Source organism: Amblyomma americanum, chromosome 1 (genome assembly GCF_052857255.1).
Source record: "Amblyomma americanum isolate KBUSLIRL-KWMA chromosome 1, ASM5285725v1, whole genome shotgun sequence".
NCBI classification, from domain to species: domain Eukaryota; kingdom Metazoa; phylum Arthropoda; class Arachnida; order Ixodida; family Ixodidae; genus Amblyomma; species Amblyomma americanum.
Genome location: NC_135497.1, coordinates 74,266,696 through 74,290,609, shown reverse-complemented (window position 1 = coordinate 74,290,609; position 23,914 = coordinate 74,266,696). Strand labels below are relative to the sequence as shown.

Here is a 23,914-nt window from a genome sequence, read left to right as displayed (position 1 = left end):
GCGTGAACGCATAGTGCTCGATTCGCATCGCGGCCGTAAGAGCGAGCAGTCGCGCCTCGAGGTCTGGGTCCATTACTGCTAACTACATCAGACGACAAGCAAAGAAACCCGACGCGCGCCGCAATCACGTTGCTGCTGGGGTGCTAGGAGCTACAACCGGAAGTTGCAAAAGGAACGTCAGCGGATGACGTATTCATGGGCAGGGCCCAGTCCCAGAGCTGTTTTCTTTATTTTTGTCTGGTGCCCCGCGTGTACGAGTTGAGAGGGGAAGAGGAGGAGCGTAATTTTTAATCGTCTATATCTTCGGTGTTATTGATGCTAGCTTAAAAATCCTTGCGTTGGGGTGACGAGTGATGAGATGCCTATCTCTCGTCGCTTTACGTTATCTCAATTAATTTATTGCATAGTCCCTTTAAGGTAGGTCTATAACTGGAAATGTTGACAGTTCTGCCCTACACTGCTTGAAATATTCTTTCAGTCCTGCCATTCCAAAAATAAATTGGGAACAGATAACGATCTGTGATTGGCTTTTGAGTTGTATGTTGGGCAGTGCTTAACGAAACATAAATGGCAAAAAGCAAAAATAACTAAAGGCTAATCCCCAAATGACTAGCAAGATTATCCACATTAAATGTTGTATCACCAGAGTGAGAAAACAGGAAGAGGGCTCTCGTCTGTCCTCTTGTTAGACAGGACCAACTTGAAAGTCTCTTAAAAGGACCTACATTTTTTTGGCTGCATCAGATGTCAGCCAAATTTGCAATCCATGCGTCGGAAACATTGCAGAGTATTTCAGGACTTATTGAAACTGTGGATATTTGTGTCCTACCCGATGCCAAAAATAAGAAAAACGCGCAGAGAAAAGATTGTGCTAGCTCTCTGCAGTGCCATCATAGTACAGCCAAACAACTTTCTCAAAAAATGACAATGCCTGGCCATTTCAACAAGCTTTAAAATCTGTTTAAAAAGACTGTTTTTGAACTTTGAGCACCCTGAACACAAAAAGATAGCAAAAATGCTGTCTGCAGTGGCCGCCATGGCACGAATTATGAAGAGGCAATACCGTAATGGCTGCCACCATGGTTAGCAAGACTGTGCAGTGTGTGTGCATGGAAGTGTGGCTGACACTTTCACTCTAAGGTGGATATATTAAAGGGTCCAAGAACCTATTTTGAAAGTGGCTATAACATGCGCATCATGTGGAGTAAAGGCCAATGAGCATTCGCACCATGTACAAGTCCTCGAAAGCAAGCCGGTAATTCACAAATTTTTAAAAATTCCCACTTCTCGTGCCTCTTGGAGACATCTGGTGCCGGTCTCTTGCGCAAATCTTCCCATGTGACGTCAGTCACGAGGGGCTGTCATTGGCTTGCCAAAAACCATGACGACGTCTGTAGGCAAAAGTGGCAGGGGGGCACGGCCAACTGGAAGCAGTGGCATGTCGTGCTATAGCAAGGGAGCGAGCGCCAAAAAAAAAAGAAAAAAAGTAAGCCGAGCTGGGTGACATATCTACGGGCAGAGCGTAATTCCAGGGAGTAATTTTTCTTTTCTTTTGGATTATTCTAGTGCATGAGCAGATATCTGGCGCTACATAAGGTAAATGAAAACTTTGGGTGATTCAATATCTATCGGCCCATTTTTTCTCAAACTCCGAGTAAACTGTTTCGTGGCTCTTTAAGTTTCTTTTTCTCCTAAATAACTCTCTGAATAGTGGGAGGTCTTTGTTCTCAAAACCTCGTACTTCAAGGAATCAGCGTAACAGACACTTCATTGAGTATAAATTTAAGAGTGACCCATTTTGATATTCAATACTTCTGCGGCCAAAGTTGGAATGGATTAAATTACTAAATGATGCCAACTCCATCATGGTTGACAGGTATGCTACCAAATTACCCAATTTTACATTCTGGCACTATGTCTAATTTTGTCCATTTGCTACCGCAACGTTAATTTCTGCACTGCGTTCATACTGTAGTTTGTGCCTATCATCTCTGTTAGTTTTACGAAACTGTCAATATGCAGAAATTTTTGCAATTTCAAGTTTGTACGAGCCTTAATTACTGATGCTTTACGATGTACCCAATGTCCTGCTATACCCTCTGATGAGAGGTGCACAGTATACCTGCAACAAAAAAAACAGTGATCTGTTTCAGCCTGGGCCACTGTTGTATTAAGTGTGACTACAAATATGACTACCATATACACTTGACTAAGGGCCGCACTTTTTTTTTGTTTTGGCAAGGTGCGCCCCTTACATGAAAGTGTGTATTTTCAGTTCAATTTCGCAACTATAATCTGAGGAAGCTACTTCATACCATACATTCTGATGCTATATCCAGTGCCTAGTTGCAAATACCTTTATGGTTCATCATCGCTATCGCTTTTGCCAGTGCTTGGACCCGACTCCTCACCACCTTCGTAAATGTAATCATCTTAGGTTACACCCACTGCATTCTGAATTCCTCTAAATTTGGAACTTTTAACGACAATGTCCAGGAACACACTACGAATTCAAAATCCGCGAGCATAGGAGCTGCAGTAACGCTATTAGCCATCAATTCAGCATCACTTCATGTCAGCCATGTCTGTACGGGCACATGAATTCTGCTTTAAATGACAGAACTGCATAGCAGTGCACGCTGAAAGATGGTAATGGTAGCAATAGGCAGCAGTCATTACCTGACAGCTCCCTTAGGAGCGTGCCGCGCAAGAAAGCGTATACGCACGTCACACGCTAAAAGCAGTTGCTCTTTCCCGATTTTTTTTTTCCTTCTCCAATTATTGTCTCCAAAGTTGGGGGGAGCAGTCCATTACACGAATGCGGCCCTTAGTCAAGTGTATATGTAGGAGTTGGAATTTTCGAAGCGAGGAAAAAAAAAACTATACAAGTACGGTGAATTCAATTTTCGAAATTCGGCTTTAACCAAAAAAAAAAAAAAGGTCAGTATTCTTAACATGCATGCCGCAGCTAGGTGGCTATCAAATAGGAATGACATTCAGTCAAAAGAGGAAATTAACAAAGTAACGAAGCCAGGAGAGCAGTGAAGTGGCGAACTGTTGGATTAAGTAGCTCAATTGTGTCGCTGAACATCATCTGCTAGCGTAGCACTCAACCACATCATGTAAGGACACACTAAACCATGCACAAGCATCACGATAATGTGTTGTTCTGATTACTGCAATGAATAAGCAGCAGTTCCATCACTGTCGTCAACACCCAGACCATATGATGCCCCATCACCTCTGTCTCAAACTTGCGCAACAATCTGGCGGCAACATGGCAATCCGCATTTTAGAAATCAACTTCCACTTGTGTATTGCAGTTCCCCCATTTCATTAAGTTTCCTGTATTGGCGATAGCATTTCCTTGTGCAACTAAAAGGTACCTGAAAAGTGGTTCGGAGAGTGCCTATCCAATGCATGCATTATGTAGAGCAGACCAGTAAGTATGCATGCCACGTACAAGTCCTCAGAAGTGAAGTGATAATTTAAAAATAATTTTTTAAAAATGAATGCTTTTGCTTTTGCACCTCGCAGCAGCCGCTATGGTGCTAGACCTCACACTATGCGTCGTGCAGCGCTTGTCAGCAGTAAAGGGCTGTCACTGGCTTGCCAGAAACCGCAGTTGAAGCAGGCAGGGTGCACGGCCACCAGGAAACCACGGCGTGTCTCCCTTTGCACACTCTCGTACATTATCTAGCCGTGGCGAAAAAGAAAGTGTAAAAAAAATAAGCTACGTGACTCTTTCGTGTGTTGAGAGTGCAGTGGCACTCTGTAATCTCTATTTTTTTTCTTGCTCGGTCCTGTTATGAGGTTTAGGTTTATGGGGGTTTAACATCCCAAAGCGACTGAGGCTATGAGGGACGCCGTAGTGAAGGGCTCCGAAAATTTCGACCACCTGGGGTTCTTTAACATGCTTTGATATAACACAGTACACTGGCCTCTATAATTTTGCCTCCATCGAAATTCGACCGCTGCAGCCGGGATCGAACCCGCGTCTTTCGGGTCAGCAGCCGAGTGCCATAACCACTAAGCCACCGCGGCAGCTTGGTCCTGTTATGAGTTGAGAGGGAAACACGTAGGCAGTTTTTAAACGCCGACATCTCTGGTGCTACACATGCTAGTGCAAAAGTTTGTGCAAGGATGATAGGCAGTTCAATATCTATCAGTATTTTTTTTTTTACCCTCAGTGAACACAGTTTCAGTGCGCCTTTAACTCTTTCCTTACCGTGAAAAAATGACAGATTTTAAGTGTGTGAAAACAAAGATTATTTCAAGAAGTGCTAAATACACTGTGCATTGTAATAAACAAAACTGTAGCTTAATGATTGTTCTTCCAAACAAAAAAATTCCAGAGTTCAAAATTTTTCGAAAATTTATTGGTTGTATATGCTGGTAACAAAAAAAGAACACAAGCAAAACAAAAATAAGCCACTGCACTGCGTGAGAAATTGATTATAAAAAATGAAAAATTACAAAATGTTGCAAATGTTTTTAGCTACCATTCTCGCGATTTTGAGCTGCGTACATAATACAATGCACTTCCCGTGGCGTTTCAAGTTGGGCAGTATGACTGCTGTGCCACCAGAGAAGGCAGTCACGTGAGAACATGAAGTGGAGGTAGATGTGGGATGTGCTGCACATTACACTTGTTCCGAGTTCTTTTCTTATTTTCTTCATAGCAGAGTTTGCAGTTCCTTCTGTTTTCCAATTTGTTTTCCCTTGGTTGGCAGTAATAAAAAATAAAAAGAAGCAGAAAAAGCCATAAAAGGAGGCGTGGCCTTACATGAAGTCAAAAATTTTGCTGCCGCATTTGTGCAAAACATCTTGCACAAAATATCTTGGCAGTATGTTGCAAAGTCCCTAAGGCATCAAATAAAACCACTCATTATCACACTCAAGGAAAAGGTTAAGCACTGCTATAAGTGCTTAACCAGCAATTAACCACTATTTGTGTGTTAATTCCTGGTAAATAGAATGCTCAGGCTGACAAAAAAGCCAAGGTAAACTCCTAAGCTGCTTTTGACCGCTCAGGTATACCACATTATTTCACCGAAAAAGACCAGTAATCCACGTTAAAACTTTAAAATGGACAACCAAGTGGAAAAAAACAATGAACAAAAAACTGAGTTTCAGTTCCCATACCGGAGCCTTGTTCACAATGAGACACAGGTAATAGCTCGGGATTAAATATGCTTGAAAAGAGGGAGCAGGGAGCGTGCGTATAAGGGGTTAGGTTTCGAGGTGAAAGCGACGGAACAAATTCTTTTCAATTGCTAGCATTTGTGCTCTACCCCAGGCAATCTCATGCCTCGACAAGAAAACTGCGACATGCGCTGGTTAACGTAAAAGGGGTTCTTCCCAAGGAAAAATGCCCCGGTGTTGTTTACAGTGTTCCATGCTCTGGCTGTGACGGCGCTTACATTGGCAAGACTGGCGATTTTAAGAGGTCCCTAAAAGAACATTGTAATGATGTTAAAAACCAAAAAGTCAGCTCCAATGCTATCGTCGAACACTCCATAACAACATCAACCGGCCACGACATTGACCGCGGTAATGGCACATGTACTGGCAGCTGAAAAGAATTTGTTCTGTCGCCTTCACCTCGAATCATTCAGCCAAATGACTAGTCACACCCTAAATTGCAACTCTGGAATCTAACCCCTGTATGCACATGCTCCTGCGCCCCCTTTTTTTAAGCGTATTTAATCCTGATCCATCGCATTGTGAACAAGTTGCCTGTACAGGAGCCAAAACATCGTTTTTTGTTTGTTTCTTTCCTTTTGGTTGGCGTCCATTCAAGTTTAGGCTGGGAGGTACTCGCGCTTTGGATATATGGACGACACGAAGCACCAACCTCTTAGTGCGATACTCGTGATGACGAGGAGTCCTCGGGTCTAGTACTTCAGTTTAGCGCATATGGACGCTTCAACAAACCTGCCATCAGCGCAGTTTCTGTCCCCACCGGTGCATTGGTTTCGACGAAAGGTAAGGCACTGCAAGCGATACTGACAGAGTGAACTGGGAGTATGCTTCCCCTGAGACTTCAAGGCCAGCTACCCCGCACGAACGCGTTCCCGCAAAGCTCGTTTTCATGCCTCTCAGCAGCCGCTTTGTCTTTTCAAAAATTAAACAAAAGAATGCCTATGTTATTAAATGCTCACTTGGGGTTAAGCCTCCCTGGTGGTTGTCGACATTCACTTGCGTCACAGATAAGCGAGACTGCTGAGATTCTATTGTGGCATTTTGTTCCAACTCCACAATTCATGAGCACCTCATGGAGGTGAAGCATAGCTCTGAGCGAGTATTTTGTGCAGATTATTTTTTGATGCACATAAAGCGCATCCCAAAGAAATGAAATGGTCGCAGAGTGATCGCTTTAGATGTCAACGATTTGAGGCAGCTTCTGAAATCTGACACCTCTGCGAGTCAATGAGACTAAGTACTTGTGCTACCCGTGCTTTCAGTACTTCTCCAGTGAAATACCTTCACGGAACACAGAGTTAGGGAGCAACATTTATGCATCCCCTGAAAAAGTAATTGGCAATGTCAACTGAAGTATTGTGACTACAGATGCATCTCTGTTGAAACCACCAAGTGCTGTAACTGAAAGTTTCAAGAGTGAAATCCTGGTTGCATTTCAGTGGAAGCAAAATGCCAAAAATCCCCGTGTGCTGTGCAATGCCAGTGAATGTAAAAGAACCCCAGGGTGGTCGAAATTACTCCGAAGTTTGCCTCACGGACTCGCAGGAAGCTCGCAGGGACTACGTGTTCGGCAGGATCAACATGAATGCCCTCAGAGTTCTGACGAAAGTGGCAAATCCAAATTCCACCCCGGTATACTGGGGCATGCTGGGGCATGAAGGATTACCCAGAAACGAGGGAGCAAATAGGCTAGCTCCAGTTTAAGCCAACCGCGTGACGCCTATGCTACCCTCGATACCGGGATTCATGTCCTTCGCTGATCGCCTGCAACATCATCGCACCCTTAGGTGCTGTTGTGTTCCTCCACACAAGAATCTAGACAAAAAGCAACCCCAGGACTGGCAGAACATTCAAATGGAGGTTTATCCAAACCTACTCTTATATAACCACATGTATCCAACTGGGTACAGGGAGGATTGTCCCTGGTGTGAAAACTCTCATTCCTCACTAGACCACAATACGTGGGAATGTGAGAGCAAGCCGGATCTAAGAAAATGCATATGCGCTTCTTGAGAGCAGTGGGAGTCCCTGCTGGCCAGTTCTGACCTCAACGAACAGCTTCAGCTGGTTGAAGTGGTCGGGAAGGCTACAAGGGATAGTGAAGTCCTGGACTAGGGACTCAACCCTGCTCTCCCATCAATACTTTTGCGATAAATAAAAGTAATAACATTTTGTAATATTTTCAATAGATCAGTCAATTCACTAAAGCATCCCTCATAGCTTGGCGTAGCTTCGGGACATTAAAATATTACGCTCCATATTGTACAAAAAAAAAAAAAATTTGTATACATTCCTCGCGACACACACGATTATGAATGTGGGTACACAGAAGAATATGTGGGAAAAGTTTGAAAATTATCAAAAATGGGGTTATTTTTTAAATTGCTGTCAAATGTTTCTGTTCTGCGTTTTTTCGAATTTTGCACAGCCATATCTCATTATCCATAAACCATATAAACATGGCCTTGGCCAATTCGATCGGCATGCTTGTATAGAACATACTGTCTAATTACGGCAGCTCTGGCACACTCGAGATAGAGGACATCAAAGTAGACAAAAAGACGTTACTTGGGCTGAGTTTGACAAATTTTAGAAAAAGACTGAGCTCTTGAAATAGCCAAAAAAAAAAACAAGGGGCAGACTACAGCATCCACAGATTCACTCTAAAAAATTTCAGCTATTTGTTATTAAATTTTGGTTTATTCATAGCCAAACTTGACCAAAACAGCAGGGCGCATAAGCGCAGCACTCCGCCTCTTTGTGATCAAATATTTTCTGTGCTTTAGAAAACAATTTGGGAGACAAAACCAATTGCAGAACTCTTTATTCTAGTTATCAAGCAACAACATAAATTATATCAAGTAAATTTAAGAGGTTGACCAGCCACAGTTTGGTTGGTCTTATCTGGAACCACCCTACTGCACAAAACTGCAAAACACACTTTTGCACACGAAATAAGTCCAGCCTCTTCATCTCTTCTCCATAGGAACTAACCTACTGGATGCTAAAGCTAGGATACTTGCTAGGGGACTTGCAATAAACATGTACAAAAATATTTTTTTTTGTGGCACTTGCAACTAATTGTCAGTTTTTTGTTTTTTTTTCGAAACAGTTACAATCAATTTTTACTGCAAAAATTTCACTACAGCATATTTTATACTCTACCACACTGACTATAGTAGGATACAACTTAGAAAAACAGCAGTTGTCAACACTGTGCCACGGTCGAGGCGTCTTGTATTACTCCGCTAGCCAATCACAACAGTAAACGAAATCAGCTTTTTAATGTTTGACTTTATTAAATGAGCCAGCTATCAAAATTTTAGAACTTATAATTTTTTTCTCGTGATTTGCTTCTTGTTTAGGTAACAAGAAAAGATTTAACAACGGACTACTTTTTTGTCGTGGAGGAATTCTGTGCAGCGGCCCTGAATGTGGGCGGAGCTTCACTGCAAACTTAAGTTGTATCCAGGAATTCAGGTGCATTTTTTTTTTTTAGACAGGACACTATATTCAAATTAGGAGAGCTTAAGAAACATGATCGGTGGAGCATGGCCCGCTTGAACTAAAGGTGTTGCCATTCCATCCTTGCTACTGCTCAGTATCAATCTGGGCCTGCTACACCGCTTGGATACACAATCCCACCCTTACTCAAGGATTCTGGCTCACACAAAAAACTGGAGAAACCTGGATAAATTTATGTCACTCCATGAAGCACGTGACCATGGTTTATAAAGTTGCCTGCCGCACGTCTGTCAGTGCACAAGCATTCTTTTATCTTCGTACTTAGCATAAAAAAAGAAATATAACGACTGTAAACTGCTGCTGTTAACAAAAATAGCTGCATCCCATGGTGACAGCCATAACAAGAGTTTCTGTCTTGGCAAACAAATTATTTTCAGCTTCGTTCAGGGCTGTTAAGTGACAATGTTAGTATCAAAAAGATATGTAAAGAATGGTAGGTAGCTACTGTGATGGAGGCAAAAAGCAAATGCCTAGTCATTTAGACATGTATGGCTTTGCGAAAGGATGTCAGCATGAATGGCTTGCACTAATATCACAGTGGCTGCCCTGTAGATAGACCAGGACCACAAGTTGGCACACTAGTCTAAACTGCTTAATGTTACCTGCACCGGTGTGCACTATGCAAGCTATGCTTGGTCCACTTTCATGGTACCCATGATGTACTGCCAAATGCCAAGCAAGCGCCCACCTAAAATTTGAAGATAATCCCGAAATGTTGGGGGATGGGTGCTTGTTAGGTCCAGGCATCAGGTCCAGTCCCTTGCTTGGTACGACTATAGTATGAGGACCAATCATTAAATTCAAGACGGCACCCACCGGAGGGGACAGAGGGGGGCTCGGCACCGCGTAAACACAGAAAATTCCAGAGGAAGAATAAGAATCTGAACAATTTATTAGAAGATGTGAAAAACCAGGTGACTAAAGTACCACTAATCTTAGTTTTGAATCCATCAAACGACTAATCCCCCCCACTTCACTCCACGATAAGCACCTAGGAAATACCGAACAATTGGTGCTTGATGTGTCTTTGCCGTGTTCTTGAATTTCTCCCGGACATGGGACATAGTCGCAAGAGTGCTTGCTTAGTTTTTTCAGGAAAACTCAAAATCTCAAAAAATGGGAGGGCACTTATCCGAGCAAGGGCAGATGCCCAATATTTTTACGGTATGTGAAAGCCATTGTGCAACTGCTTCAAATTGAGAGGAACAGATATATAAACATGAAAGTACTTCTGGCAAGTGGATGACAAACAAAATTGTGACAGCCATCTGCGATGAACCAGGCAAATGGGAAGAAATGGTTGTTTTTTGATGGATTAAAAATTCATAATCTGTTTGCCTGAAATGATGCTCAAAACATTTTCCTGGAATGAGGCTCAAAACAGAAGGTTGGTTTTCAAACAAGCGTATGCAGGCTGTCGGGAAGACAAGATGTTAGTCTACTCAAGTTTTTATGCTTGAATACAATAAGCATTGCCAATAAGCTCAAAGATGAAACTATGCTATGAAACTCCTTCGCACAGGGGTGTTGTCACCTCTACTAGAAAATCGGTCTTTTGAATGAGCCAACAGCATCGCTGACTATGAAAGCATTGGGCACACTGTTACAGCTACTTTTATATGTCTGCAGTGACAATTATTGACAGCCATTACATTTAGCGACTAATCAATAACTAACGTAATCAAAATTAGTTGGTAGCACCTGTCGTGTGACCTATTACCGTTATCTCGTACAATTACGTACAGCACGGCCTGGCAGCACAGTTACTTTCCGAATGTCACTGAGCTGGGCAGTTCGCGCGGCCGGCACACTTCTCTCTCCTCCTCGATGTAAAAACCAAGCTACCTATGCTACTTAAATACCGAAAGACAAGCACTTTCCTACTACATGCATCATCACGCCTCATGAAAAATCTGACCGAAAGATAGTCAGAGTTTTCATGAGCTGGCGTTGAAAACAAACAGCTTGAATAAACCTCGAGGGTGCGCAAACAGAGCAGATATAAGAGCTGGGTGTCTTCGACGACGCCTTCTATCAGCAGCATGTCCAAACTCTCGCTGTTGTCTGCGCACATACCTCCTTTCTCGACAATAAAGGACGTCGCCATTTCTTAAGAAAATAAAACAAGTCAACTTACTTTCGCCGTCGTACTCTGCTCGCTTCTTAGGCTTTTGTGACGATAAGTCTGCAGAAACCATCTTCAGGCAGGTCGGCACACGAACGCAGTGCGGACACAAAGGAAACTCAAATCTGGCGCCGTGTGGCTTCACCCGCAGCTCCGCCCACGCTAAAGCGAAAACGACAGAGCAGAGCGGTAACTACGGGGCCTGCGACATCACTCAAGGCCTGTGTCTTTGTCGCTTATGTCTCAAACAATCGTGCTACACTTTTTTTCTGTTAACAGTAGCCCACAATGCGCGCACTGTGCGAACGCCGCGCTCTCAGTCTAGCTAGGCGCACTTGGCGCTTCTCGGACCAATCGGAAATCGGTCCGCTGGGTCCGCACTAGTTGGTCCGCATTGGCACTGGTCCGCACGTGCACAAAATACTATCAAAAACAAGTTTGTTGCCCCTCTGCCATGGTCAGCACAAGTAAAAAAAAAAACCTTTCCTTGTTAAAGGTTAAGTCTAGGGCGATTGGGTAATGCCCAGCGTAAGCGCTGTATTCATTATCATCATCACAAGCTTTCATGCGAAAGTAGCGAAAGGCCAGGGCAGCCAGGGTTCAGAAAAAAGGTCAGGGTTCAGAGAACAGGGCTGCCGTTAATGGCTACTTTGAAGAGTGAACTTGTATTTTGGAGCATATACTAGCCATTTTTTTAATTGCACTCATGGCACCATCCCCGCAGGCGGGGATAGTGCGCATCGAGGCACCCCTATTTGCGAGGGTCTAAAGAAGGTGACATCTTCCGAGCGTGGCCTCCGCGATCAAGCGCGTCCAGCGCGGGCTCTCGATCGCGGAGGCCACGTTCCGAGATATTTTACTAGAACAAGGGGCCGTGAGAGAGCGCTGCTTCCCGTTCTTGAGCGCAGTTCTTGAGCCAAAGGGCCAAGTTATTAACTAGAACCTTCTAGAGCAATGTGGCCAAGTGGCGTTGCAACTCTTACAGCGGCCTCCAAATGACTCGTCTGCACTTCGGAAACTGCATACCATCAATCCTGATGGCATTAAAAGTGCGACGAGCCACCTGAAGGCATAGTGAAGCTGCCGCTGCATTTTGAGCAGACGAGGCTTCGTACGTGTTGTGTGTGACAGTTGGGAGGACAGAGGGGAAGTTACAAAATTGGCGGAGGAAGAGAAGGAAAGGGTGAATTTGCAAAAAAAAAATGGTCAAAATAGACATTTGAAGAGGTAAAGGCGAAACTGAGAAAAAAAAATTCAACGCAGGGAGGGGGCTATTGTACAATAGGTGGCGAAAGCTGCCGTACAATACAAAGTATAAAGCCGTTACATAGCCGTTACATGCCATAGAAACGAACGCACGCACCACACGCGCTGCTCACGCGCTTTTTTTTGGCGGTGCCTGTTATAGCAGTTATACATTCGCGTGCGTTGCTGCATACGAAAACCTTGAGCTGTGGTTGTTCTGGACTGTGTGACGTTTCGCGTGGGATAGGAGCATCATAGTGCATGGTGCGATCGCGCGCACTACAACTGTGTACTCAACACATCACCCACATCCTCTTAAGAAAGTTGCAATGCCGATGTTAGTAGTGTCTAGTTTAAGTTTGCTTTAGAACCTTGGACGTTTAACAAAATTATTAGTATAGCTAGGTGATCGTTCGCAATGAATGTGTCTCAGCGCTGTCTCTTCTCGCGTGCTTCGAATAGCTACTTGAGAGTAAGTAAATGTACGCGGCGTTTTGATGTGCGGTTTTTAATTGCGGATCAGCAGTTGAACTGCGTACAGCAAGAGTTGCAGCCTTTTATTTCTTGCTTTCCAGGCGATTATTTTCCGCCAAGAAGTCTGTCGTCACTCATTAGTGCATAAACAATGCAGACACACACTTCAGTTCCAGGTGCGTACCTCGTTGCAGCACCTTGAGCCCGCCGCATTCATGGTGTTTCTTCATTTTAGACAATAGGTCGTCGATTTCAAGTGACCGCTGTCCCGTCAGCAACCGAGCAGTTGACAGGGAAATCGCAGAGAGCTGTCGGCCGGTGGCTGCTTGCCTGCAGTGGCATGGCATTTGGTTCGATCGTGCTCGGGGGCGTCACCAGGTGCATTACCTATTCTTGTTACATTTAATTCAAATATTTTTCTTTGTAACGTTGTTCTGAACCGCTGCGTTCACACCTGCAGGCTGACAAAATCTGGCCTCTCCATGGTGCACTGGCACCCATTTGCTGAATTTCCTCCATCTGGACAACACCAATGGGAGCAGGAGTTCCTCAAGTATCAAGAGTATCCGGAATACAAAGCGTGCGTAATGAAGATAATTTGCTTTCCCTAGCTTCACAAATGATGCCACCTAGTCAAATAATGAAAATTCTTGCAAGTTGTGAAAATCGCCAAGCATTAGTGGAAAACACATGTGCCAGAGAAAGCTGTGGTGCATGTTAGTGCTATTTCTGTGTATTTTTTTTATTTCCGTGATGACTGTGACTTGGCATACACGTTTCGGTTGCTGCAAATGCCTGATTACTTGGTGGTTCTACATGACACAGCCGCAGGATGCATCCAAGGAAGTGTATCGCTTACGGCTCTTGGTGTTAAAACAAGCTCTGAAGTTATTTTAATAGTGTGGCCAATGTGGCTGTACCAGTGCACGGCCACACAAAACCAATGTGGCCACATGCTGAGAACTAGTCTAAAGTCGACAAGCAGTGGTATGGAGTTAGTGCTGTGGCTCCTTGTGTGTTCTGCATTTAATCAACCATAAAATATCCTGTATAGCATGCCAGAGTTGTAGAGCAGGGCTCTCGATTCCATCCTAGTTCCGTCTTGTGATTCCATCCTAGTTCCGTCTTGTAGAAATGGTTCTGCAGTTGTATTCCTTCCAGTGCCTTGTAGGATGGAATTTAAGCCTGTTCCCAGACCTGGAATCGTGGCACAGCCCCATTCCATTCCTTTAATTCCAGCACATGCTGCAGGGTAAAATTTTCCTTAAAATCCAAAGTATGTCGTAATGACTGGTTGAGCGTGGCTGATATTACAAACACATAAAATGCATAGACACAGTTTGGAAAGTGGGTGCCACTCAGGCTCCAAGTGTGGCCGATGTCTCTAGGAATCAAGTCTATATACATGAGCTTGTAACATGGAAAAACACACTTAATTTGCTTTAAATTTACTTGTACATGGCACTCCACAACAGCATGGCATCATCTTATTTTCTACATACGTTGCACCAAAAAGAAAATCGTGTTCACTATGTTAACTTTCTCCCGTGAGACTGGTTCTCACTCAAAGTATACATATCTCATCATCATTTGGTAAATGAAAAACCTTCCCAGGATTCTCACTAAATGCTAAAGAAAGTCATCTGTACCAGAATGTGACTCACCCAGATGTAGTTTGTTAACCCTTCACTTTGCAAATAGTGTTTCTTGTTGCCAGCTAGTGAGTGCGGCAAAAGACATTTCGCAAAACTGTGAGCTTGGCAGCATGCATTACGCCATTTTGTTGCTGTTAGATTTTGCCACCAGTAGTAATGTCTTTTTTTTTTTTTTCTGGATTTCTTGCATCGTGTGCGTCTTCAAAATACAAAATGGTTCCATTATCCCTGGGGTGCTCATTTCATAAATCCTGCTGTTTAAATATTATGGTTTCTATCTATTTTCACAGTTTTTGTAAGAAACTTTCTATATGCATGTAAAAAATTGACCATTGGTGTTTTCTTTTGGATAACTAACAAATTGATTTTTTTTTGAAGACTGGATATGCTATCTAGGCTGAAAAAAATTTTGTTTTCAATCAAATTATAAATGGTGCCTAAAAGGGCTAAGCGCTAAGATCTACAGAGCATGCCACATAACATGAACGGGGTTTAAAACAAGCTGGTATATGTTGCGGAAAAGAACATGAAGCAGTATTGTTGGGGGTCGCCCACTGCTGTAGAGAGTCTGTGCTGCTTCACACTTACATGATTACTTACTGAAAATATTCTTTTTTTGTTCTACTGGAGGCAGACAAAAAGTCATAGTGTGGATTTTGTGTTGTAATAAAAAAGTGCAATGAACACGTTTTTGCATGTTGCAACGAAAGTGCGCAGAACTTGCAAAAGGCCCTAAATTGCGGCCACTTGTGCATGCAAGTAGCAACTAGCTGTGCCAACTTGACACCATGGTAGCAGCCAGTGAAATGGCGATGCAGGATACGCAGAAAATAATTGCACTGTAGGGCCCTCATCATAAAAATTATCCCACTGGGAACTTTTTTTCAGTGGCCCCATACTACTCTGATTGAAACCTTCTCTAATCCTCGTGTGGCTTTAAATAACATCAGGTAACCTTATTTTAGTTGCAAAAAGTCTTCTCTGTAATGATGCATAAGATACTAGAATACATGTATTACCACGTGTTATTTGCCTACGACTGGTAAATAATTTCTAGTTGACTTACTCTTCCCATGCTTTTTCGGTTTTGATTTATCAACAGAATGATGACTGTGATGTGTAAGGTGTGGTTAGGTTGCATGAGGCATAAAAAAAACTGCAGCATAACCGCCGATACGTCGTTTTTTGCCATTCCAGCTCTTGAAGCTGGCTGGCTTAAGCATTGTAGTGAATTAACGCTATATATCAGCCATTATATTGCAGTTTTTTTGATGCCTCACATGACCTAAGCCCCTCTTTCACGTCACGGGCTTTGTGTGCTTGTTGAAATGAAACAGCATGACAGACGAAATTCAATTATAAATTATTTAGCAGTCATAGGGAAAAACTTTGGGGTGATCCATAGGCATGAATGTCTAATGCATCATTTGAACGAGGAAAACACGGAAGCAAAACTTTGGTGCCTATACTGCTTTAAAATGAAACTGTTTCTGTTCATGCTAGGCAGCTGCCAACACTGCTGTGTTGGTTTCATTCCTTTCACATGTAGCAGTATCTGGAACTGCTGAACCCAGCTTGAAACTGCTGACCACTTATGTGTGTGACCCCCATATGCAGCAGCACTTATTGCATTTGATGTCCACTGCATAGAGAAAATTCCCCAGTAATGGTGATTTGATTTTATGGCAAAGGCAGCTTGGCCAAGAGCAGCATGGATCATGGTTTTTGGTTTACATGAGATGGGGTAAAAGACCCATTTATTTAAGCCTTGCAACCTAGAGAAGCTGAGCACCAGGCCATGGGAAAGCTTTTACTCATTGGAAAACCAGTGGATATCCTGTAGCACTAGGGACCGAACCCCTCTCCCCACCACCAATCACATTATTTAACCAGGCACACTTTTTTAGTCTTCAGAAATTGGGAACACATGAAACTAATTTTTTTAGTTTCCTTCACAATACAACCTGTGCATCATGTTTGGTGACTGTGGAAAGCATCACAGTTACAATTTTTATTGTTTGCGCATTTAAAAACTGCGAATTATTATTGGTAAACAGGCATATTTTGGGCTTTGTCACAGACAAGTGTTTGTGACATCCATTCACAGGAAAAAACATTTCAATGAACAAAACTTTAAAAAATAATGACTATTAGTTGGAGATTTTATAGCAGAAAAATAAAAATCCAAAGCCTGTCAGTCTTTCACTGGCAGAGAGATTTATGCAAACATTCCTTTTTTAGAACATTACCGTTTGGCAGGAGCAAAATTAAGTGAAAGGCGATAATGCTATCTTAGAGGTTCTTGCATTATGCTGGATGGTGTAAAGCTGTCACTTTCTGTCTATGAAATGTGTGGGCACAGGCTTGCGGATGCTTTCAGGGAATGCGTTTGAGGGCAGCATCCCATGTGCGTGCTCTCTGCGTTGAATCCACCGCATGTTTTCAGACTCACATCTGCCGGCTAGTTCAAAGCTCCAACCCCTTGTTGGTTCAAAGTTCAGGCTGCTGTTAGCATCAGCCAGGTTTCGCATTCCATATTAAGTCTCGTGCAGTTACGTGAAGGCCTTCGAAGAAATGTTTTAAATAGTACATTGGCTTGTCATCAGAGAAAGATGAACATAAGTTGACCATGTAAGACCATTTCACATAATAGTTCACCACAAAGGAGAGTGACCATAGCAGTGCTGTGAAATGCCCCGACGATAAAAGGGCAAGAGCACCTTTGTCCACGTTTTAATATCTTGGAAGAACGTAGTATTGCCTAGACCCTCTGTTGTAGCATGCAAGTGTGATTTGGCATAGTACTTTGTGGCTTGCGTTGTGCATCTAGCATTGCACTGTCCCTAACAATGTTTTGAGAGGAACTATTATAATAGGTTTGGAATTATGTAAAGGCAGCTTCACAATAGAACTTACTGTTGCCTGCAACTGCCTTGGAGTAATTTTTTTTTTCCTCCTTTTTTTGGTCCACACAGATCCGATCGGGAGATGACACTAGCAGAGTTCAAGCGTATCTGGTACATTGAATACATTCACCGTATGTGGGGCCGAACCATCGGTGCAGTCTTTTACACGGGTGCAGCCTGGTTCTGGTGGAGGGGCTGCCTGAGCCGTCGTGCCAAGGTGCACGTTGGCCTGCTGGCTGTGGGCCTGGCCTTTCAGGGGTTCTTGGGCTGGTTCATGGTGAAAAGTGGCCTCCAGGACCAGCCACATGTGAGTCAGTACCGGCTGGCTGCACACCTGGGCACTGCGTTGGCCTGGTACAGCCTGGCCTTCTGGTCAGGCCTCTCTCACTTGGCAGCTCGTCCGGGATCTACTACTGCACTCCTGTCAGCAGCCATGTACAGGGGCGTCCACGGGGTGCTTGGACTGGTCTTTGTCACTGCCATGTCAGGTGCAATCGTGGCAGGTTTGCGAGCAGGCCTTGTGTACAATTCTTTCCCCAAGATGGCTGATCGTTGGGTGCCTTCCGACATCATGGCACTCGAACCGAAGTTGAGCAACTTTACTGAGAATCCGACAACAGCCCAGTTTGACCATCGAATCCTGGTAAGCCAGCCTTTCTTCTTTTGTAATAGAGGTCATTATGAGTCCAGTGCCAGAAGAAAATCTGTCAGCTCACTATAGTTGGATACAACTTAAAAAAACAGCAGATGGTAATGCTGGCCACGGCCCACGGCGTCTTGTATTATTTCGCTGACCATTTACAACAGTGAACAAACTCATCTTTCTAAAGTTTGACTATCAGTCAAGCCAGAGGCGTCGAAATTCTTCTGCTTATAAATTCGTCTTATGATTAGCTTCTTGTTTAGATAACAAGAACAACTTTTACAACAATTTACTTTTTGTCGTGGAGGAATCCTGTTTGGCGGTCCTGAATGTGGGCGGAGCTTCACTGAGACTTAAGCTGTATCCAACTATAGGCACCGTGCAGTACATTTTGCACATTATTTTGGTACTTGGGACTGAAAAAAAAGTTATGAAATTTCCGGTTGGTCCCCCTCAATTGCAGCTAAACAGAGGTTCATGACTGGGTATAGGTTTCCCACTTTGATATGGCCTGCATTTGAGGAGAAAGCACTGTGGAAAATTCATGTAGGCATGGCGTTGGCTAATATATAATTAATATCTCTAACTTTCTGTGGCAGAAAATTTTGTATTCCGCAAATTGAGAACAAAAAGTCTGGAAAATTCCAAGGTTCGCAACCGAAATATTAATATAATGTAAAAATTTTTTTTAGGGTTTTAACCAACAGGCTTGATTGCTGCTAGGAGAAGCTAGCTTTTTAATTTGGAATGAGACTGTTTTGTCAAAAAAAAAAATTATTTTTCGATTTTGTGACCTCCTAATAGAGCATTTCTTTAGCTTTAAGAAAATATGTTACACGTGGGTATTCACGACTTGACTTAAAAGAATGCATTTTTTATCATTTTTTCGTTGTGGGAGTGGGAATTTGAAGTTTTCGCTCCAAGCTTCAGAGGCTTTATTTGCATCTTTCTCAGAGCAGCATTTTTGGAGGTTTATGTACCTTTTTCTCAGGAACGATAAAGCGTAAGGAAACAAAATTTCCCACAGATTTCAATCAACCCCTTTTACGTGATAGTAATCATGGGTCTTAATTTTATTGCACCAAGAAAAAGAACACAATAAATCTGTTCTTTGCTCAAAGCATATAGTTTTAGTCATAGTTGTGTGCAATAACCATTTCTACTCTCATACAAAATTCAAGGAGTCTGCATCCAGTAAATTTTAAGAAAAAGGTATGTTGGTAGAAAAAAACAGACAATACTAGTCAAAATTTTAATCAAGTTTCTAGCTCTAATGCAAGTTGCGTCCACTTCTAAGGTTACTGGCAAATTTAAAGGGACCCAGAAAGGGGGTCTCAATAAAGGTGCGATATATCTGGGATGTTAAAAGACGATGGTTCATAATTATCCCCCAGCAAGAATTATTTTAATGCGTTTTGTGGAAGCAGTTATATGCAGACAAAATTTTAACTTCCGCGTCTTTGCGCCTTTCCCTCTCCTCTCGCACGCCAAAACGGCGGCGCTTCTCCGCCGGCCCCACACATTCGGCCCCTCCCCTACCTCCGCCGGCTGCGGCGCGCGGAGTGGCCTCGGCAGCGCGTGACGTCTGAAAGAATTTGGCACTGTGAACTAATGATAACCCCCGGCTGCGGACGTCATTTGCAAGACTTGACGTCGTCTGCCAGGTTTTCGTGCGAAAGCCCGGCCGCCGTGAGGTGCGAAAACGGGAGTTTTTAAAAATGTATTGTAAATTTCCCGCCCGCTTCCGAGGTCTCGTACGCGGCATGGACGTTCGGTGGCCTGTACTCTACATAGTGCAAAGATTTTAAAGCCAAGCTCAAACACCCCTTTCTGTGGCCCTTTAATAGCAAATTTCCTAGCCATAGCTTTTATTAGAATTACTCTACAGCCAAAGTTCGAAAACCATTTTCAAAGTGTCATCCCACTTTAATGACCTTGGGGCAAAGCGCGTGGCATGGGTGTTTTGCACCTTTGCAGGTGCAAACCGGAAGGTGGCTGTGCGCATGTAAAGAAGGCGGTTTGGCTCTTTGAGAAAAGAGAAGACCCTGACAGAGTGGGATTGAGTAGGGAATGCAGAGGGCAAACAGGCACAGGAGTGGGGAGCTTGAAACACCCAGTAGTGGCACTACGGCAGAGGCTGCGTGAATTAAAATTACTGGAGGCCTAGCATTGCTTGATTGCAGCACATGCATGCGAAGCCCCGCTTCTTAAGTAATGACGCTGTATCCGCTGCTTCTGTATTTTAGAGAGCAGTCTGCACTTTTTCTGGGGGCGGGGAAGGGGGCTTTGCTATGGTTGGTCTGAACAGTTTGAGATTGCATTTTAGTCATATTTATTTAATATCTCCCGAGTTATCAAACTCAACCCTCACCTTATATTCATGCAGATAAGGTAAAAATTCATTTTTCATAATACTGTTGTTTCCACTGATGTTCAATAATAGCGTTTAAAAAAAATTATGGCCGCAAACACTCGGTTCAGCAAGAAGTGCTTAAATCTGCAATATTTCGCGGAATTGCAGAATTTCGGGAAATCAGGGGCGTTATATATTAATAAAAGTATTTATATATAGGCAAGCGTCCTGTTTTTTTGCATTTTTGCAATGGAAGCGCTAACTTTGACAGAATGACCTGGCACAGAGGAACGACAAACAGAACCCAGGTCATTCTGTCAAAGTTAGCACTTCCACTGCAAAAATGCTATAACAACTAGCCCCAGTCGTCGATTTATTGAGTCTCGTCTGTCTGGTGCCTGAGCCATTGCTGTGGAGTTATTCCAGATTGAAAATTTGTACTGCACACAGTTGTGTACACAGCAAACTCGCTGCTTTTTTGGAGTGTGTACTGCATCTAGCAGTGTTTTTTGTTTCAGGCGAAATTAGCATTGTTCATGTCACAGATACCTAGGTTGAATTTTAATGCCATACAGCGAACACAGTAAATAATTTTTAATGAAACAGTGAACTAGGTATCACGCTGTCTGCCATTCTTATGCAGACAAATTTTGCCAGCAGTAATAAAGAAAGGACATCAGTGTGCATCTTTGAAGCTTAGATTTATTCCTCAATTCTGAAGGCCTTTACATGACAAATCCTGGTATTTCTGAAGGCCTTTACATGACAAATCCTGGTATTTCAATGTTACTATTTCCAACCACCGTGACACTTCGTACAAGATTTTGCCCGTCGTTATAAAAATTAACCATTGGTATTTTGAAAGGCCTGAATATAGTATATAGGTGGAAAAATAGTTGTTTTCGATAGAAAGAAAAAATCACTGAAGGGTTAAAGAAGCAGGGAAGTTCGTGTGCCGAGCAGCATCCAGAGACTTGTGTACCTTAAGGCATTCACCACGTTTGGAAGCAATAAGAAAACAATGTTCTTGATGATGAAGGTTTAAGCGTAGTCAAGTAGCACAAAGCAAAACATATGGCATTGGATAAATGGTTTTTGCATAAAGCGTAGTTGTGTCATCATATACACTAATGCACATTATGCTTAAATTTTAACTTGGTATTGAGATGGGTCGCCAAATTTTTTATTGCAGGAGGCATTTCAGATTGTCATTTATTTTTATTTTTCAAGAGGGATTATGCAAGTATTATTCTTTTCAGTAAATTCTGGCTCACAAGAAATGGTTGGCACAAGCCTTGATTGTTATAACAAAACCAATTTGAGTGTAAATGCAGGTGTTAAATGGAATATGATGCCAATACGAAGTGCATCAATCAATGGACTGCATTTTCATAATGTTGTGTGTGCCACTTCCACCAGAAATGGAATACGATGCCAATACGAAGTGCATCAATCAATGGACTGCATTTTCATGATGTTGTGTGCGCCACTTCCACCAGAAATGGAGCTTTGCTTGGCTAGAGATAGCATAGCTGACAGGTACCCACGGCAGCTTACCTCTTGCTTTTCCACACTAAAAAGGCTATAATTTCATGATGAGCAAGTTTGATTCAAGAATACTCGAGAGATTTTAACAACACACAGAGTATTATGAAGCAGTATAATTTTATATATTGTATACTATACCTTTGGGTATCCTTTCTTTTTTTAGAATGATGTTTGAATATTGGAATACGAACGCAAAATGCAAGAGAGCAATGAAATATGAACTGTAAGTGTCGTAGTTACTGGCAGCTCACAAAATACAAAAAATTTACACAGAATATAAATTAATTTCATTGCTGTTTTGAGTAGGCAAAGAAACTTAATTTTAGGGGTCTAAATCTGACTGAACTTAAAGAAATGAAATGCTTGTGCTTGTGTTAATTTCAGTAATCCCTTTAAACTGTGTCAGGACCTGAGTAATATCGCTGTCACACGGCATTCCTTGAAGGCCTTTCCAGCAAAGGCACCTTTTTTCATGAAAGGAGCAAAAGCTTAAAAGAGCAGCGACGCAGCTACACGATGCAGCCCAAAGGGGAAACAGTTGTTCAGGCTTAACACCATGCTGTGCTCGAGGCGGCTGAAGTGAGTGTTTCAAAATTAAACTATTTGTTAAAGTGTTTAAAAAAATAAATTCTGTTCATTCACTGAGCTCAGACAATTTTTATTTTAATTGCTTCCTTAAAAGAGCTGCAACAGTTACTCTCATCAGCAACAGCATGTTTTGTGTATTGCTTTGGCCACGGGAGGCACTCGGCATTGCTGGAGCAATTTTACTGTCTTAAAATTTGGGCATAAAATAAACACATTCGTACAAGAAGCAAAACCAGACACACCTTTTGTATTTCTTAAACATGTTTTCAAACATTGTTGGCTGCCTGTTTTTTTTATTGGTGTACTGTTCGATCCCCAGTGCCGCCGGGTACCCACCAGTGATACAGTGGGTACAAGGTTTCCCCTGGCCCAGTGCTCGGCTTCTTTAGGGTGGAATGCTTGGGAAATGGGTCTTTGACCCCACCTTGAGAAATGGAAAATACCATGTGTCATGGCGCTCTTTGGCCGTAGATGCCCTTGCACCATAAAAATCCATAATCAGCATCATTTTTTTGTTGCTTTTACTTTTTGATGTTCGACGGCACTGCGACCGCAGGTTGCAGTGCCGTCGCAGGTTGCAGTGCCGTCGCAGGTTGCAGTGCAGACCTTTGGAGCCCGCAGGCTGCGCCTTTGGGCTCCATTGGTCTCGGATAGGCGCCTTCGCCTCCAAGGCCCTTAGCGGCAAAGGCGCCGTGTAGCTGCACTCCTTACGCCTTTGGACATAAGGACATGATTCTCAAAGGCCGTTGCGATGCCCATGTGACAGGGGTATAATATGGTTTATAAGTAGGGTTTGGACTTTCTGGTTTCAAGACGTTCCAGCTACTGCGACGATTCAACATTAGTTCCATCGCTGCCACCAACATAGACCACATGATGCCCTGCCCTCTTGCTCAAAACAGTTCAACAACCCAATGATAACATTTGAACAGTTCTTACACAACTTCTACTTGTGTTTTTGTCTGCCAGCTATCTCATTTAACTTGCCTTATTTTTTAATGACAATGGCAACTCCTTCTACAAGCTCAGCTCTGAGTAGTACCATGTGCACATTAATAACTGGCAAACAAACTGTTCATGCTGACAAAAATGCCAAGATACACGAAGTGACTTTTGACTACACAGGATTGCCCCGTTAGATCACCAAAAAAAGACAGCAAATCTTTTGTTGAAAACAATATTCGCTGAAAAAAAAAAAAAAACGAAACTTGAATTCTGAAGTAAACACCAAAGAATGCTGAATTTTGTAAATGTAAAAATCGAAAAATCCAACCCCTATTTATAAGCCTCAAGTTGTAGCACCAGTACCGCAACAAGTAGCTAATGCCAAAGAACATCACCGTGTGGATTAATGAGCAGTTTTCTAGACAACGTTGTTGAGCCACCCTCTTTGAAAATATATGAAAACTCTGCTGGCATTTATGGCACAGTGTCAAAGTAATTAAAGAAGTGACTTCAAAACAACTTGCTTTTCATTTCCCGCTCCTTTACTCTTTTAACCATTCATGCGGGCGCAAGATACAAAGTCTGTGGCCAATTATTGTCTTTCTGTTCTCATCCGATTTGTCCACTTAAATGTGCTTTGATCTTCACTTTGAAGGAAAATGGTGGATATGCTTTGCCAAGGAAGTAGCAGCATTTCAAAGA

General features: G+C 42.8%; 2 protein-coding genes across 3 annotated transcripts in view; one reads left to right on the top strand and one right to left on the bottom strand.

Annotated features, from left to right (window-relative positions):
- tws (protein phosphatase 2 regulatory subunit tws) overlaps positions 1-11,202 on the bottom strand; it is a 73,265-nt gene extending 62,063 nt beyond the window's left edge. Inside the window, exon 1 of the mRNA XM_077645902.1 lies at positions 10,868-11,202. Within this exon, the coding sequence (XP_077502028.1) occupies positions 10,868-10,928 (61 nt within the window). The 5' untranslated portion in view covers positions 10,929-11,202. The remainder of the gene's footprint in view (positions 1-10,867) is intronic.
- Positions 11,203-12,198: 996 nt separating this feature from the next.
- Positions 12,199-23,914, top strand: part of LOC144113022 (heme A synthase COX15) — a 13,452-nt gene continuing 1,736 nt past the window's right edge. The window contains exons 1-5 of one of the 2 annotated variants that reach the window (XM_077645897.1): positions 12,199-12,572; positions 12,676-12,750; positions 12,810-12,952; positions 13,035-13,154; positions 17,205-17,778. In XM_077645897.1, coding sequence (XP_077502023.1) covers positions 12,519-12,572; positions 12,676-12,750; positions 12,810-12,952; positions 13,035-13,154; positions 17,205-17,778 — 966 coding nt within the window. In that variant the 5' untranslated portion in view covers positions 12,199-12,518. Of the gene's footprint in view, positions 12,583-12,675; positions 12,751-12,809; positions 12,953-13,034; positions 13,155-17,204; positions 17,779-23,914 lie in introns of both variants that reach the window. The other variant, XM_077645898.1, reaches the window with a different exon arrangement.